The sequence below is a fragment of the Lycorma delicatula genome, chromosome 2 (assembly GCF_047948215.1).
Source record: "Lycorma delicatula isolate Av1 chromosome 2, ASM4794821v1, whole genome shotgun sequence".
NCBI lineage: Eukaryota > Metazoa > Arthropoda > Insecta > Hemiptera > Fulgoridae > Lycorma > Lycorma delicatula.
In genome coordinates, this window is record NC_134456.1 from 11,109,198 (window position 1) to 11,125,196 (window position 15,999).

A 15,999-nucleotide genomic window follows, 5' to 3' on the forward strand; every position below is an offset into this window, starting at 1 on the left:
CTAAAAAATATTGGTAGGTTAGAAAATTTAAAGAGGGAAATTGATAGGATAAATGTAGATGTAGTAGGAATTAGTGAAGTTCAGTGGAAAGAGGAAAATGACTTTTGGTCAGGTGATTTTAGAATAATTAACTCAGCTTCAAATAATGGACAGGCAGGAGTAGGCTTTGTAATGAACAAGAAGACAGGGAAGAGAGTAAAGTATTTCAAATTACATAGTGATAGAATCATTGTAATAAGGATAAAATCGAAACCTAAACCAACAACAATTGTTAATGTCTATATGGGTGCTCATCAGGCATGCATGATGTTGAGGTAGTGTGTATACAAAGAAATTGATAAACCAATTAAACACATAAAAGGAGATGAAAATTTAATAATAACTGGAGACTGGAATGGAAGCATTGGAAAAGGCAGGGAAGGAAATATAGTGGGTGAATACGGGCTGGGCAAAAGCAATGAAAGAGGAAACCGACTTATAGAGTTTTGCACAAAGTATAATTTAGTAATTGCCAACACCCAGTTTAAAAATCATAATAGAAGAATATACACATGGAAAAAGCCAGGTGATACTGCAAGGTATCAGATAGATTATATCATGGTTAAGCAAAGATTTAGAAATCAACTCGTCGACTGCAAAACTTACCCTAGAGCAGACATTGATAGCGATCATAATTTAGTGATATTGAAATGTGATTGTGATTTAAAAACCTGAAGAAAAGGTGTCAGATAAATCGGTGGAATTTCAAAAAGCTTGAGGAAGGGGAGATAAAGAAGATTTTTGAGGAGGACATAGCAAGAGGTCTGAGTAAAAAAGATAAGGTAGAAAATGTAGAAGAAGAATGGGAGAATATTAAAAAGGAAATTCATAAATCAGCAGAATAAAGAGAATTGGTAGAAAACCTTGGATTTCAGATGATATATTGCAGCTAGGGATGAACATAGAAAATGTAAGAATGCTAGTTATGAAGAAAGTAAAAGGAACTATCTACAATTAAGAAATACTATAAACAGGAAGTGAAAACTAGTAAAAACAGTGGATTAAAGAAGTGTTCAGAATTGGAAAGAGAAATGAACATTGGTAAAATAGATGGAGCATACAGGAAAGTTAAGAAAAATTTTGGGGTACATAAATTAAAATCTAGTAATGTGTTAAACAAAGATGGTACACCGATTTATAATACGAAACGCAAAGTCGATAAGTGGGCGGAATATATTGAAGAGTTATACTGAGGAAATGAATTAGAATGTGGTATACAGAGGAAGTCAAAGAGGATGAAAGCGGAGAAACAATACTGAGATCTGAATTTAAGAAAGCATTAAAAGATTTGAATGGCAGAAAGGCTCCTGGAATAGATGGAATATCTGTAGAATTGCTGCGCAGTGCAACAGAGGAAGTGAATGATAGATTATACAACATGGTGTGTAATATTTATAAAAATGGTAAGTTTCGTCAGAATTCAAAAAGAGTGTTATAGTCATGATACCAAAGAAAGCAGAAGCAGATAAATGTGAAGAATACACAACAACTAGCTTAACTAGCCATGCATCAAAAATTTTAACTAGAATTTTGTACACAAGAATTGAGAGGAGAGTGGAAGAAGTGTTAGGAGAAGACCAACTTGGTTTCAGGAAAAGGATATGGACAAGGGAAGCAATTTTAGGGATCATATTAATAGTAGAAGGAAGATTAAAGAAAAACAAACCAACATACTTGGCATTTATAGACCTAGAAAAGGCATTCGATAATGTAGACTGGAATAAAATGTTCAGCATTTTAAAAAAATTAGGGTTCAAATACAGAGATAGAAGAACAATTGCTTTCATTTACAGGAACTAAACAGTAACAGTAATAATGGAAGAACCTAAGAAAGAAGCTGTAATAAGAAAGGGAGTTCGGCAAGGATATTCCCTATCCCTGTTACTTTTTAATCTTTACATAGAACAAGCAGTTAATGATGTTAAAGAACAATTTAGATCCGGGGTAACAGTACAAGGTGAAAAGATAAAGATGCTACAATTTGCTGATGATATAGTAATTCTAGATGAAAGTAAAAAAGATTCAGAAGGAACAATGAGCGGTGTAGATGAAGTCCTATGCAAGAACTTCCACATGAAAATAAACAAGAACAAAATAAAAGTAATGAAATGTGGTAGAAATAACGAAGACAGACCGCTGAATATAAAAACACAAACAATGACTGAACTATATAACAACTTAATACCTGTACTTACTTACTTTATTGCACCAAGGCTGTGATTATGGTACATTACTATAGTCTTAAGAATAAATTATGTTTTCAATTATATGGAACGAAAGGCTGAAAAACTCCTATGTGGGTGAATAAGCGGAATTACGATCAAATATTGCAGATAAACAAAAGCTAATAACTACAAAATGTTGAATTATTTTCTTTAGAAAATTAAATTTTAGTTTTATAACAATATTTTCTAAAATAAGATTCTCAAATGGCATAGAACATCCAAATCTTTAAAAAAGTGAGTTTGACAAGACAGCTATTCTTTCCCTTCTGACAATAATTCTGATTTAAAAAAAAAAAAAACTTGAAATGAAACCTAAAGATAATAGCGCATGACTGGACTGAGAGGAAAAGTGTGATTGACTGGAAAACAAAAATCAGTAAATAATTTAAAAGCATTTAATTTTAAAATCATTTAAAATTTATACGTACGTACAGACTTCACCGCAAAACTAGTCAAAGTTGAAACTAGTCAAAATGGATATTTCTGTTAAAATCCTATTTTCAGTAAGTCTGGGAGTTCCACTAAACGAGCTGGACTGCCTTTTTTTTATTCTGCTCAGAATAACTCAAAAATACGTCATCAACCATAACGAACCCAAACTTCAGTCTCCTCTGAGAATTCCTCAAAAACTCTTCATTTATTATTTAATTCACGAATTTTCCGAGGTTATTACTCATAGGAAAATCAGTTTGAAAGTCTGTAGATGCTTGATGACATACCTACGGGTCATTCCGAGCAAGATCCGTCGAGAACGTCTGGTTGGAATGAAAATAGGTTTTGAGCCGGCTTTTTACCTGTGGTAGGAAAGGAAAGAGAACCACCGGGTTGGTCTAGTGGGAACGCGTCTTCCCAAATCAGCTTATTTTGAAGTCGAAAGTTCCAGCGATCAAGTCCTAGTAAAGTCAGTTATTTTTACATGGATTTTAATACTAGATCGTGGATACTGATATTCCTTGGTGGTTGGGTTTCAATTAACCACACATCTCAGGAATGGCTGAACTGACACTTTCTTTTTTTCTGTTTAGCCTCCGGTAATTACCATTCAGGTAATACTTCAGAGGATAATATGTATGAGTGTAAATGAAGTGTAGTCGTGTACAGTCTTGTTCGACCGTACCTGAGATGTGTGATTAATTGAAACCCAACCACCAAAGAACACCGGTATCCACAATCTAGTATTCAGATCCGTGTAAAAATAACTGACTTTACTAGGACTTGAACGCTGGAACTCTCGACCAAATCAGCTGATTTGGGAAGACGCGTTCACCACTAGAACAAGCCGGTGGGTGGTCGAACTGAGACTGTACAAGACTACACTTCATTTACACTCATTTCCTTTTCTATATTTTTTGTTTTACAACAATTAACCATGTCTACTGTTCTGTGTTAAGAAACTTTAATACTTACCATACACAAATTTTTATATTTCTTGTAATTCTCAGAATCAGTTTAAATCTTTCGCATTATTAGCTTATTAATATTTCAGTTATTTTACTTATAATAAATTGTAAATATAATACATTATTACTTTATTTTCTCTCTACTGTCTGGAGGTCTACTACTCCCAATTATAGCCATCCTTCTCAATATATCTTTCTTTTTTTGATAATAATAAATAGATTTTGTAGCATGTGAAAGAATGCCAAGCCTGATCAGGATTTGACACTAACCTTCTGATGAAAGGTAGAGTTCCATCCATAAAAAATTATTTTTTTATATTAAAGTGAGATTTTTTATTTTTATTAATATCAGTAAAATATGCTGTAATTTGGGAATCAAAATTATATATTAGTAATGAAAATTGATTAATTTTTTTTTTAAATATCCTTGATTAGTACTTAAGTCATTAAGAAATAAAACAAATAAAAAAAGAATATGGTAAACAGTTATTGAGGTAAAATGGAAAACAAGATGACAATTTTGATTACTAAGCTGTCATTCACAGTAGACAGTGAGAAAAATGTATATAATTAAATAAATGAATTAAAAATAAATAATAATAAAAATGAGTGTTATCAGTTGACAAACAAAAGTTAGACTGTATGATAGGTAGATAAAAGTACTGAATAAAAAAAGAACTTATATAAAAATGATCTTTTATAGTTTTTATTATCTGTATTGTTGAACTATATCTAGTACACTTACATATGACCCTGAAAATAATGTAAACACTGATAATAACATAATTAATATATTTTTCCATATTATGTAATCAAATAAATCAATACCCTCTTCAGATATAATTATTACATCTAATAATGCTGGTATCAGAAGTCCTAAAGTTGAGAATCCCACTGCTCCTATGAGTGATATAGCTGGAGCCAATTGTGGTACTGCAATTGCACATAATACTGAAAAAAAAATCAAGTAAAATAAAATTAGTGAGTATTAAACAACTTAATTTGAAATTGATTGAACTTTTCCTATCAAAACCTCAGCAAACTTACTGTAATGCCCATATTAATGAGGTTAGGAAACTGTAAAAATATAACTGAGTAATTTATTCAGTCTACACTGTGATTTTTTTATTTTTATTTTTATGTCAGATTTAATACATTTGTAAATTTTGTATTGCTGAGATCTAGGTTATTTTTAGGTATAGGCACTAAACATCAAATTTTTATGTGGTAATTTCTATTGATTTTATTATTGCGTATTGTGGATCCAATATAATATGTTCTCAAATGAAATATTTAATTAAATGACCTCAATTTAATTTGTTTGTGTCTGGTTTGTTATGTATATATCATTATGTATTTTGTTACTTTTTCTATGACATTATGTATTTTGTTTGTTGTTTTGAAAATAAACACATTAACCTTCAGTATTGAAAATGTTGGCAGTTTTATACAACTAAACTAAATAACTGAATGCAATAAAATATCCGGCACAGGTTATCGGTTATCCAGTTCCATTTATTCACAAAATGCTGTGTAAAATGCAGAACAAAATCAAAAACATACCTAGTAACTAAAAATTCAAAATACAAAAGCACAGTAACTAACTGTCATTCTATTGATTACACTAAAAAAGTGCTCAAAAATATTATGAATTCATCATGCATAATTTGAACTCCCCAATTTTAATTAAATATACATGTTTTTAATATCAGTAAATATATCAAACCACTATTAAGCCTCCATGGTCTTCTACCAGTGTCATCCTAAAATAAAATCTAATATATACTTATCATCTAATATATTATTTCCTTTAACTACTACAAAAAACCATAAACTAACTTCTCATTAGAGTCAATAGCAAACAATAGATTTTAAGTAAACCTTTATTTTCCAGATAATTAGATTCACCCGGGACATTATTAGATTAAGAATTTTTATCTTAGTTATTATTGAAGTTAGATGCTTCACTTCAGACCTAAGTGAAAGAAATTTCAAAACAGAAAGCAAATCTACCACATAATACTTTTTTGTCTTTTTTAAGCAGATAAAGAGCATATTTCTTTTAAATTATTTTTCCTGAAATACTAGCATAAGTTATAAATGGATATTTTTTTAAATAATTTTTCAAGAAGGCTTGCTTAAAGTATAGATTCATTAATAGCTGATATATCACATGGTAAGATACTATGGCAACAGTGAGGCATTAGTATATTTTAACAGTTTGATAACTTTATTTACATTGTTAACCGGCTCAAATAAATACACTATTCCAACCATTTACGCCTCCTATTATTAAAACTTTAATTTTTTTTTACTCAAAGTTTCTCATAATTTCTCAGCTAATTAACAACTGCTTCTACAGGATCACCAAGTTTCACAAAATTGTAAAGATCCATTACCAAAATTGTTTGAAAAAAAAATTACCATAATTTTTACACTACCATTTGGAATTGTGTGTAGCATATGAGTAATGTGTTTTAATTTGATAATTAATTTTATGTTCAACAGTATTCACAAAATTATTAGTTTCCTTATCACGGTTATAATAATTTTACTTTATCATTAATTCATCGCATAAGCATAAACCTTATATCTGCGGAAATATGGAACAGAAATTTTTTAGTGTATAAAAATTCTGTACCTGATTGCATTCAAACTCAGGAGTTTCCAGATGAAAGACTGAGATGCTACCATTTTACCATGGAGAAGGTTATCTACCATAACCCTTATCATTATTATTTGATTTACCATTATCATCATAAACATTACAATTAATACTATATTACAGATTATAAAAAATTTATATAAAAAAAATAAATAGTACAAATTAAAAAATATAACTGATAAATAGTAAAAGCAGATAGCAAAATATTTGCTATTTATTGCTGCAGCAGAAAAAACATTACTTTTTGAATACTTTTCGTCTATTATCCTTAAAATCTCTTTAAACATCATTATTTAAGTTCTGGTTAACTAAAAACTATTTATTTATGCGGCGAATAAAATAGAAAGGAGATTTTATATTTTTGTTTTTATAAGACAAAAATTCAGCTTACTTCACCAAAGCACGTAACTCAAAATTTTCCTTAAACATGTTTTCTATTTCTTCAAATAACCCATGTTTATGTATTAAGCTAAAATTCTTATCTCTCATGATTGGATAATTCTTAAAAAGTTAATAATTTTCTGATTTTAAACTAATAATCAACCTTTCAAGGGCTATAGATTTTACATATTTAATATTAAGCAGCCTGAAAAATATATGGAATGACATCAGAAGCTGCTTTACTATTGTAATTTATTTACGTTATCAATTGCTGGTTAAATAATTCTAAACCTAATTACTGATAACTTCATCATGAGCAGAAATTTATTTACAATATTACAATCAATATGACTAAAAACAACTGCTTTTAGTCATTTAAAAATATTAATTGCAAATTAAACTAACTAAACCAAACAAAATTAAATAAATTGAAAATTAATAATTAAATTATTTTGCTTTATTGTATTTGTCCTAATTAACTTTTTCTAATATAAAAAAAAGCAACAAAGATCAATACTTTAATGTTGTAGAATAATTTTAATTGTTTAATGGGCAAACTGCGGTGCTTATCTTGACAGTGGACAACGGTTATTCTATTACATGTTAGAGAGAAATAATGTTTATAGTGCTAATTAGATTATGACATTTTTCTCCCTTCTCCCCTGGGCCAGATCAACAATTAAGTATAACTCGGCCCAGAAGAGTGTCCTTCAAATTCTGTCAAGCCTTCCATCTACCGGGTGTACGTTCGGTATGACGGGTTGCTCGCCACTTGGATCTTACCTTTCTTACTTTATGTTCACTCTAATGGGGTTCTCTGAACAGGATTCCCAAACCGGTATTGGGTCTTTTTGTTATCCAAGCCTAATATTCCCCAGTTGATTATCGGTATCGACACACCTCGGCATGCTGCCCTCACGACTGGAGCTAACCCACAAGCTAGTACTCCCCAGGAATCCACAGTTGATCCTCATAACCGACACACCTCAGGATGTCGACCGTTGCAACTGGGTCCGTCCATCCCTAGCCTAATAACCCTTCCATCGTCCTTATTTCATAGGATTGCCCTCACCATACAGTCCACAGCCCTCCAAATTGCCGGTGAGGCCAGCATGTGCTTCACGAGGTCTTACGAGCTTAGGTTAACAATTTGCCCCCTTACCAGCAATTCATGCTATTTCACACAACGAAAAATGGTGTGCTCAAAAGAATCATCCTCCTGACAAAACATGCATGTGGGTGAATCTCTCCTGCCAATTCTGCACAAGTACTCCTCAAAATTGCCGTGCCTGGACATGACCTGTGTCAAATAATAGTTGAGCTCGCTATGGTCCCTGCCAAGTCTCCCAAGATCGGAAATTAATCTCCTAGTTCAACTCGCTCTTTGGCTGATCTGCTATCTATCACACCATTGACGAATAACCGCAGCTCTGGCTTCTGACCTACTCGAACCCGCAAACCGGTCAGTCTTTTCCTGAATGAGCAGATCCACCAGTGGAACTCTGGAGAGAGCACACGCCGCCTCGTATGACAGTGCCCTATAAGCTGTCGCCACTCCCAGAATCGCTCTCCGATGTGCTGTCGCAGTCTACTGGGGTTTTGCTTGATGTTAATGGCCGTACCCCATACCGGCTTCGCATATAAAAGCACAGAGAAAGTGTCTGTCATCAGCCGGTGTTTGGCCGGTATCTTCCACGGCCAACTGGGATCATGTCCATCTCATGTCTGATGATAGCCGGTATGGATTCCGGAGTTATCTGGTCACCGTCGTTGCCATCTTTTAAATGATATATCTCTGATCTCCAATGATCTCCAACAGCATTGCCAGGTGGTTACTGGCTGTGTCTCATCTAGCTAATGTGACTTCATCTACGACTACTAGTTGGGAGGAAAATTAAGTGAAGCATTAAGGCAAGTGTGCAAGCAAAGAATTACCTAAAGAAATTATTCTACTTTTTGAGTAAAATTTTGAGATACAAATTTTTAGACTAGTTTATCAGCTTGATGGTGATTGTATCTCCCTATCCTCCCTTGACCAATTTCAAACAAAATTAAATGGCGTCAGTGATCCATATTCTGAGATCATAGTAAAATATTTCATAAAAATATGTTAATCCATTCTGAAGATATCAAGCAAAAAGATAACTGCCGAAAAAATATAAGGCATAAATTCCCCACCCCTTGATGAAATTGCTCAAGTATACAACCAAAGTAACATACTAATGTAATGGAATCGTCTAATTAACACAAGAATGTGAATTTGAGTCCTGAAATGATAAAAAGGGTAAAAGTTTGAGGTACAGGACCAATGAGATTTATACCTCCCTCACAACTGACCAATTGTGACCAAAACTGAATGGCATTATGCTCCATGTTCAGAAATTATTTTGCCAAATTTTATCCACATTGGTCAACCCTGCCTGTAAATACCAAGAAAAACCGGCCAACATTCATACGTTTTGTACATTCTTCTGGTGTTTTTCAGTGTTAAAATTGTGATTTTTGGTTACAGGGGGGGTCACAAAACATCAAGATCTGGAAAAATCCCAACATGTGAAATTTGACCCAATTAGTATATTTTCTCTTGTATGAGTACACTATAAAACTATAAGAAAAAATTATTTTGTTATGTGTTCATAAGAAAATATAATTCTTTTGAATTGTGTACTGACCTGTAGCAACTACAAGAAAGCCCCTCAATATATAATAACATAAATCTTGATTTTTTTTTTTAATTTTGTTTTCTACTGAGCTCCAAGCCACTTCCATAACAGCTGTCATTTGAAGTCCGTATGTAAATAAAATGGCAAGACCAACAAGAATCTTAATCAGTTCTGCAGTTCTGAAAAAAATTCATATATTATTTCAAATTAAATTAATTAACTTATTACAATTACTATAAACATAAAAAATTAGAGGTCCCACTAGTAAAAAAATTATTGTTTGTAATTTATCATATCGTGGACAAAAATATCATTTGTGTCTTTATGGCATCATTATTACAGTTATCTCATGGCATATTTGTTAATGACTTGTATCCGAAATTCATAGCTAACTTTCTTCTCTATTCTATGATCATTAAACCATACGTTTAAGTTAGTTTCTTGTCTCACTATTTTTAATTCAATAAAACTTATTCAATAAATTTTTATTTATAAATAAAATTTAATTTTTAATTCAATAAAACTTAAGGGTTAAAACCCTTAACATTTCCATCTAAAGGTATTTGGCTTTGTGCAAGATTATAGAAGCATTATTTTAAGATTAGATAGATACTTACTATCACAGTGTGTTGAAACAAAAATTATTTTTACTCATTTTTTAAATTTCAAATTTTATAAATTTAAATCTATGTATTAAGTTTCTGGTTCTTTCCCCCAGGAAAAATAAATAGATTTCAAATCTGTATGGAATGAAATAAAATAAATAATTCATTGAAAAGCATGATAAAATATGATAACAGTTTACAGTAGATAAATATTATACAATTCATTTTCTGATTAATGAAGCTTTTTCATCAAATAGCTCCTTCCTTGGTACAACTGCTAAAAGGATTAGAAAATGCTCTTTGTGCATTTTACGTGTGTAATATTTACTAATTTAATAAATATAATTTATTATATTTATATTGTATAATACATTAAATATAAATATATTTATATTTTCAGTAGTTTATGTTTGTAAATTTCATAATGTTCTTAATCTTGGTTTTGCAATCTTAGTTTTTGTGTGACTTATGCAAATATTACATGTTGTGTTTGTGTGTGTGTGTGTGTGTGTGTGCGCACGCACGTGTCTTGTTTCTATTAATCAATTTGCTAAAAGAGACTTTATTGTTGTGTATAGGGCCTATGTATTTTCCTTGCATTTGTGGGTAAATGTGTTTCCAGTAAGTCTGATGTAATAAGTGCAATCACTTCAATTTAGTTTTTTACGCCTTGTTTCCGCAGTCATTAACTAAATTAGTGCCAGATATTTTATTGTACCTTTTTTTTTTTTGTCTTCAGTCATTTGACTGGTTTGATGCAGCTCTCCAAGATTCCCTATCTAGTGCTAGTCGTTTCATTTCAATATACCCTCTACATCCTACATCCCCAACAATTTGTTTTACATATTCCAAACGTGGCCTGCCTACACAATTTTTCCCTTCTACCTGTCCTTCCAATATTAAAGCGACTATTCCAGGCTGCCTTAGTATGTGGCCTATAAGTCTGTCTCTTTTTTTAACTATATTTTTCCAAATGCTTCTTTCTTCATCTATTTGCCGCAATACCTCTTCATTTGTCACTTTATCCACCCGTCTGATTTTTAACATTCTCCTATAGCACCGCATTTCAAAAGCTTCTAATCTTTTCTTCTCAGATACTCCAATTGTCCAACCTTCACTTCCATATAAAGCGACACTCCAAACATAAACTTTCAAAAATTTTTTCCTGACATTTAAATTAATTTTTGATGTAAACAAATTATATTTCTTACTGAAGGCTCGTTTAGCTTGTGCTATTCGGCATTTTATATCGCTCCTGCTTCGTCTATCTTTAGTAATTCTACTTCCCAAATAACAAAATTCTTCTACCTCCATAATCTTTTCTCCTCCTATTTTCACATTCAGTGGTCCATCTTTGTTATTTCTACTACATTTCATTACTTTTGTTTTGTATTTGTTTATTTTCATGCGATAGTTCTTGCGTAGGACTTCATCTATGCCGTTCATTGATTCTTCTAAATCTTTTTTACTCTCGGCTAGAATTACTATATCATCAGCAAATCGTAGCATCTTTATCTTTTCACCTTGTACTGTTACTCCGAATCTAAATTGTTCTTTAACATCATTAACTGCTAGTTCCATGTAAAGATTTAAAAGTAACGGAGACAGGGAACATCCTTGTCGGCCTCCCTTTCTTATTACGGTTCCTTTCTTATGTTCTTCAATTGTTACTGTTGCTGTTTGGTTCCTGTACATGTTAGCAATTGTTCTTCTATCTCTGTATTTGAACCCTAATTTTTTTAAAATGCTGAACATTTTCTTCCAGTCTACGTTATCGAATGCCTTTTCTAGGTATATAAACGCCAAGAATGTTGGTTTGTTTTTCTTTAATCTTCCTTCTACTATTAATCTGAGGCCTAAAATTGCTTTATTGTACTTAATCTTTCAATTTAGTTGTTGGGTATTTAAGATGTACATATATGTTTGTAAATGGAAAAAAAATTTCTTACATTAATTTGAAAGTAAATTCTTTAACATTAAATAATTTTAAATTTATAAATAACAGTAAAAAATTAGATTGTTTTACTTTTTTTAAATGCTATATCACTGAAGTTCTTTCAATAAAAAAAAAGGTTTTCTAACCAGTAGATTCAAGAAATTATCAATAAGATAAACTTTATTTAAGGAAAATATGGGTAGCCTTCTTAATGATACAGAAACATGTCAAAACTAAATATCCATGAGCAGAAAGATAAAAAAATTTTGAATTTTTACAAATCTTCTTAATGGAGCGATATGCAATCATTATGGTTAGTACCAGCCCCAATTAGCTGTTCTGGTAACTGTTCTGTAATGCTGCAGTACCCTAATTCAAATCATATTTAAAATATTTTTACTTTTGATTGAATTAAAATATTTGTTTTTCAGTGTAATTTGTTTATTCTTGTTAATAACACTATTCTTTTTTGTATAGTAATGATAGAATTATAACAGCATTAATATATTTTGAAAACTACATCGCTTGTATATTTTATGGGTGATGTTATTTAATAGATTTGAATAATTTCATAGTTTCTGTTAATTTTCTTTTTTGGACGAGCCCTACAGCTTTGATGAAATTAAATTATAATTGAAAAAAAATGAACAGGCTGAAAGCAGAATCTAGCCTAACCAGTAGTTCAATTCAAATACTAGTTTTACTACTAAGTTTGGGCTAGCGCTAGCTTAGTTTGACCTACCAAGTGAGTTATTATGGGTTTCATATATAAATAAATAATCGATAAAACTTACAAAAATTGAGGTAAATTAAGCGTAATACTTCCGCTTACTGAATCTCCATACTTTAAATATCCAAAAAATCCTACTGACGTAAATAAGGTTACAACAATTACCATTGCTGAATTAAGAACTCCATGACATCCCAGAAAATGATGTGGATTTCTCATTGAATTTTCTATCGGTAATATCTGAAAAGAAAAAGAAAAATTTTTGTTTGAGTGATTATCATTTTCACAAAATTCAGCCTTATATAAATAAATAATATAATAATAATAATAATGTATAATAAATAATTATTTAAATATGTGTTATTACATTTTCTATTGAATCTAACAGCAGTTTATCTGGTAATATAAAGAAGACACACATTGGAATTTCTCCTAATTCTCATATAGTTAGGCCATTCAACTTCTTCTTCCTCTACTCTTCTTCTATTCATTTTGAACTGAAACAAACTAATATGAGCAAGAACAGATATTGAAGCCTATTTGAAATACTGTAACATTACATTGTAATAAAAAAATTAATTCAGTTTTGTAAGCAAACAATTATATGAGTAATGTACTTCTGAAGAAGCTTAGGGTTGTGGGTAAGACTCTAAAATATTGCTATCTCTCCCTATCTGTGGATTATCGTAACTTACTCTTCTCTTCTTTTTCCCTAAACTTTATTCTATCTTTCTTGGATGAGTGCCTTGGGAATTGGATCAGTCACCATCCTAGTTCAATCTGTAATATCATAGTATTTCTTTCTGAAAGACTTTGCTTTCTACCAGAAGTTTCATTAAATCCAAACAAGCAGCTTAGATGCCTAATGGATAAAGCTAGGTTTTGCACTCGTTATAAAAATCTACTCTAAAATATATTTTAACGATGGAAATTATTTTTTGTTTAGTTTCTACTTCAGACTGAAGGTTCAAATTATCAAACAAAAACCATCATTTAATTTTTAAACATGTAAAAGCAATATTTTTAAATATCTAACAAAAAAAAAATTATGTATAATATTTGTAAATATTCTCTTCATCGGTTAATATATTTTCAAGTATGAACTGAGCATAAAATTACTAAACCAACTGAACCACTTTACTAAACTACTTTATCAAAACAGCTGATTTAAGAAGTTAAGAGTTTTAAGGTTCAAATCCTAGTAAAGGCAGTTACTTTTATATTGATTTAAATACTTGTTTGTGGATACTGATGTTCTTTGGTGGTTGGGTTTCAATTAACCACAAACATCAGGAATGGTTGACCTGAGACTGCACAAGGCTACATACACTTCATTTACATTCATAAATATCATCCTCATTCATCTTCTGAAGTAATACCTTCTGGTGGTTCCGGAGATAAACAGAAAAAGAAAAAAGAAAGAAACCATTGGTGCATTTGACATAATTGTTCTGCTGTAAAATAATTTATGAAGAGTTTTTCTACTAACTACCTTTTTACTTCCTTGTTTGAAGTAAAGGAAGTATTGTGATCGTGAAAAATTTTGGTTTTCAGATTTCAACAGAAATATCAATTTTGACTAGTTTCGGTGTGACGTCTGTTCGACATATGTATGTACATATGCACATATGTATGTATGTATCTTGCATAAATTAAAAAACAATTAGGCGTAGGATGTTGAAATTTTGGATTTAAGACTAGTAATATGTAGCTGTGTACCTCTCATTTTGATTGCAATCGACTACCCCAAAAGTGTTCAAAATACAAAAAATTTAGATTTTGGACTTTTTGTTAACTCCAGTAATAAGCCCTCATTGAGTGCTTTTCAATGATGTATCATAAGTGGTACTTATTTTCATTGGTTCCAGATTTGTAACCAAATGAAATTTTAATTAATGAAATATTTGGTATTTCAAGGGGAAGGTACATCGATTCAAATCTGACTTCATCTTCTTTAACCTTTTTTTTTTTTTTTAATTTAAATATATTGATTTATTAATACTAATTATTAACCTCTGTATGTAAAAAAATACAATAAATAATATTTCAGTAACAATAAAAAAAAAATAAAAAAATATCTGAAGTTATTAATGAAATAAAATTTCATGTACTTTTCATTTAAAAACAAATGTGTATGTGAAATTTAATAGGCATACAAGGAACTCATGTGGTGTCCACATCAATTTTTTTTTCTCTTCCAGTGAACATATTCATTTCCTTTACTGAATTTATTTTACATATAACTGTGCTGACTTATTTTTTTTTTTTAAATAAAGACATAATTAATAAAAAGAGTATTCTGCTGTAATTAATTATGTGTACTAATATAATTTCTGTAATCTTTTTGCAGATGCATGCAAACATAAAAGTGTATTTGTGCATGGGATATATGAGACTATTAAGGCATATGAGAGCTTTTGGCTGGGATTATTGTTTAAAATCAGAAGAGAAGATTTTACACAATTAAAAAAGTATTAACAATGCAATTAATTGTTTAGTTACATACAATATTTTAAATATTTTACAGTCAATATTTTAGTTATGTGTCATTTCTGAGGTATAACAAGTTCATGAAAAGGCTTCTTATTAAATTTAAGTTAATTGTGTTGTGCCTGTGTGTGTGTGTGTGTATATATATATATATATATATATGTGTGTGTGTGTGTGTGTGTGTGTGTGTGTGTGTGTGTGTGTGTGAGAGTCCATGCACACACTCACATACACAGAGCTAAGGTAAATTTATGTTAAATTGTTTTTGCATATATCTGCAAACAAAGAAAGTTTGTGTGTGTGTGCCACACACAGGCATATGCAAAAAGAATACATAAAGCATATACATAATTAAATATAGCAGAATACAATTTTTAATAATGCTAACCAATTAAGAGAAAATTATGAAATTTTTATAGGTTTCTGAAAAAAGTTATGTTTTTATTTTGTTTTAAGGAGTACTACTTTTTCTAAAACAGCTTTTGCATCTTTTTAAAGGTGATCTTGAAGAGGTTCATGGCTTTATAGAACATCTTTCGTCAACCGCTGAATATACCTATTAAATCTTTTTACATTTTTTTAAAACTTTATACACTGAATTTTTCAACCTCATCATCATTAATAATATTCACCTAATTCTTTTCTTAGAATTTTTTTTCAAACTTTGCTTTTTTTGTTAATGAAGACATAATTTTAAGTATAGGATTTTTATTAAACTAAATAAAATCGCACTAATTTATCTAATATTGTAAAGCAGCGTTTCTCATACTTTCAGTATTTGCAACCCAATTTTCATCGTACAATACGTACAATTTTTTAACAATGTATACAATAATAATGTATTTTAACACTAGCCAGCACTGCT

At 30.5% G+C, this 15,999-nt stretch overlaps 1 protein-coding gene across 3 annotated transcripts in view; it reads right to left on the minus strand.

Annotated features, from left to right (window-relative positions):
• Positions 1-4,373: 4,373 nt before the first annotated feature.
• Positions 4,374-15,999, minus strand: part of LOC142320117 (proton-coupled amino acid transporter-like protein pathetic) — a 43,319-nt gene continuing 31,693 nt past the window's right edge. For all 3 annotated transcript variants that reach the window (XM_075357798.1, XM_075357799.1, XM_075357797.1), the window contains exons 7-9: positions 12,709-12,884; positions 9,383-9,552; positions 4,374-4,615 (exon numbers count right to left, since the gene is read on the minus strand). In XM_075357798.1, coding sequence (XP_075213913.1) covers positions 4,374-4,615; positions 9,383-9,552; positions 12,709-12,884 — 588 coding nt within the window. The remainder of the gene's footprint in view (positions 4,616-9,382; positions 9,553-12,708; positions 12,885-15,999) is intronic.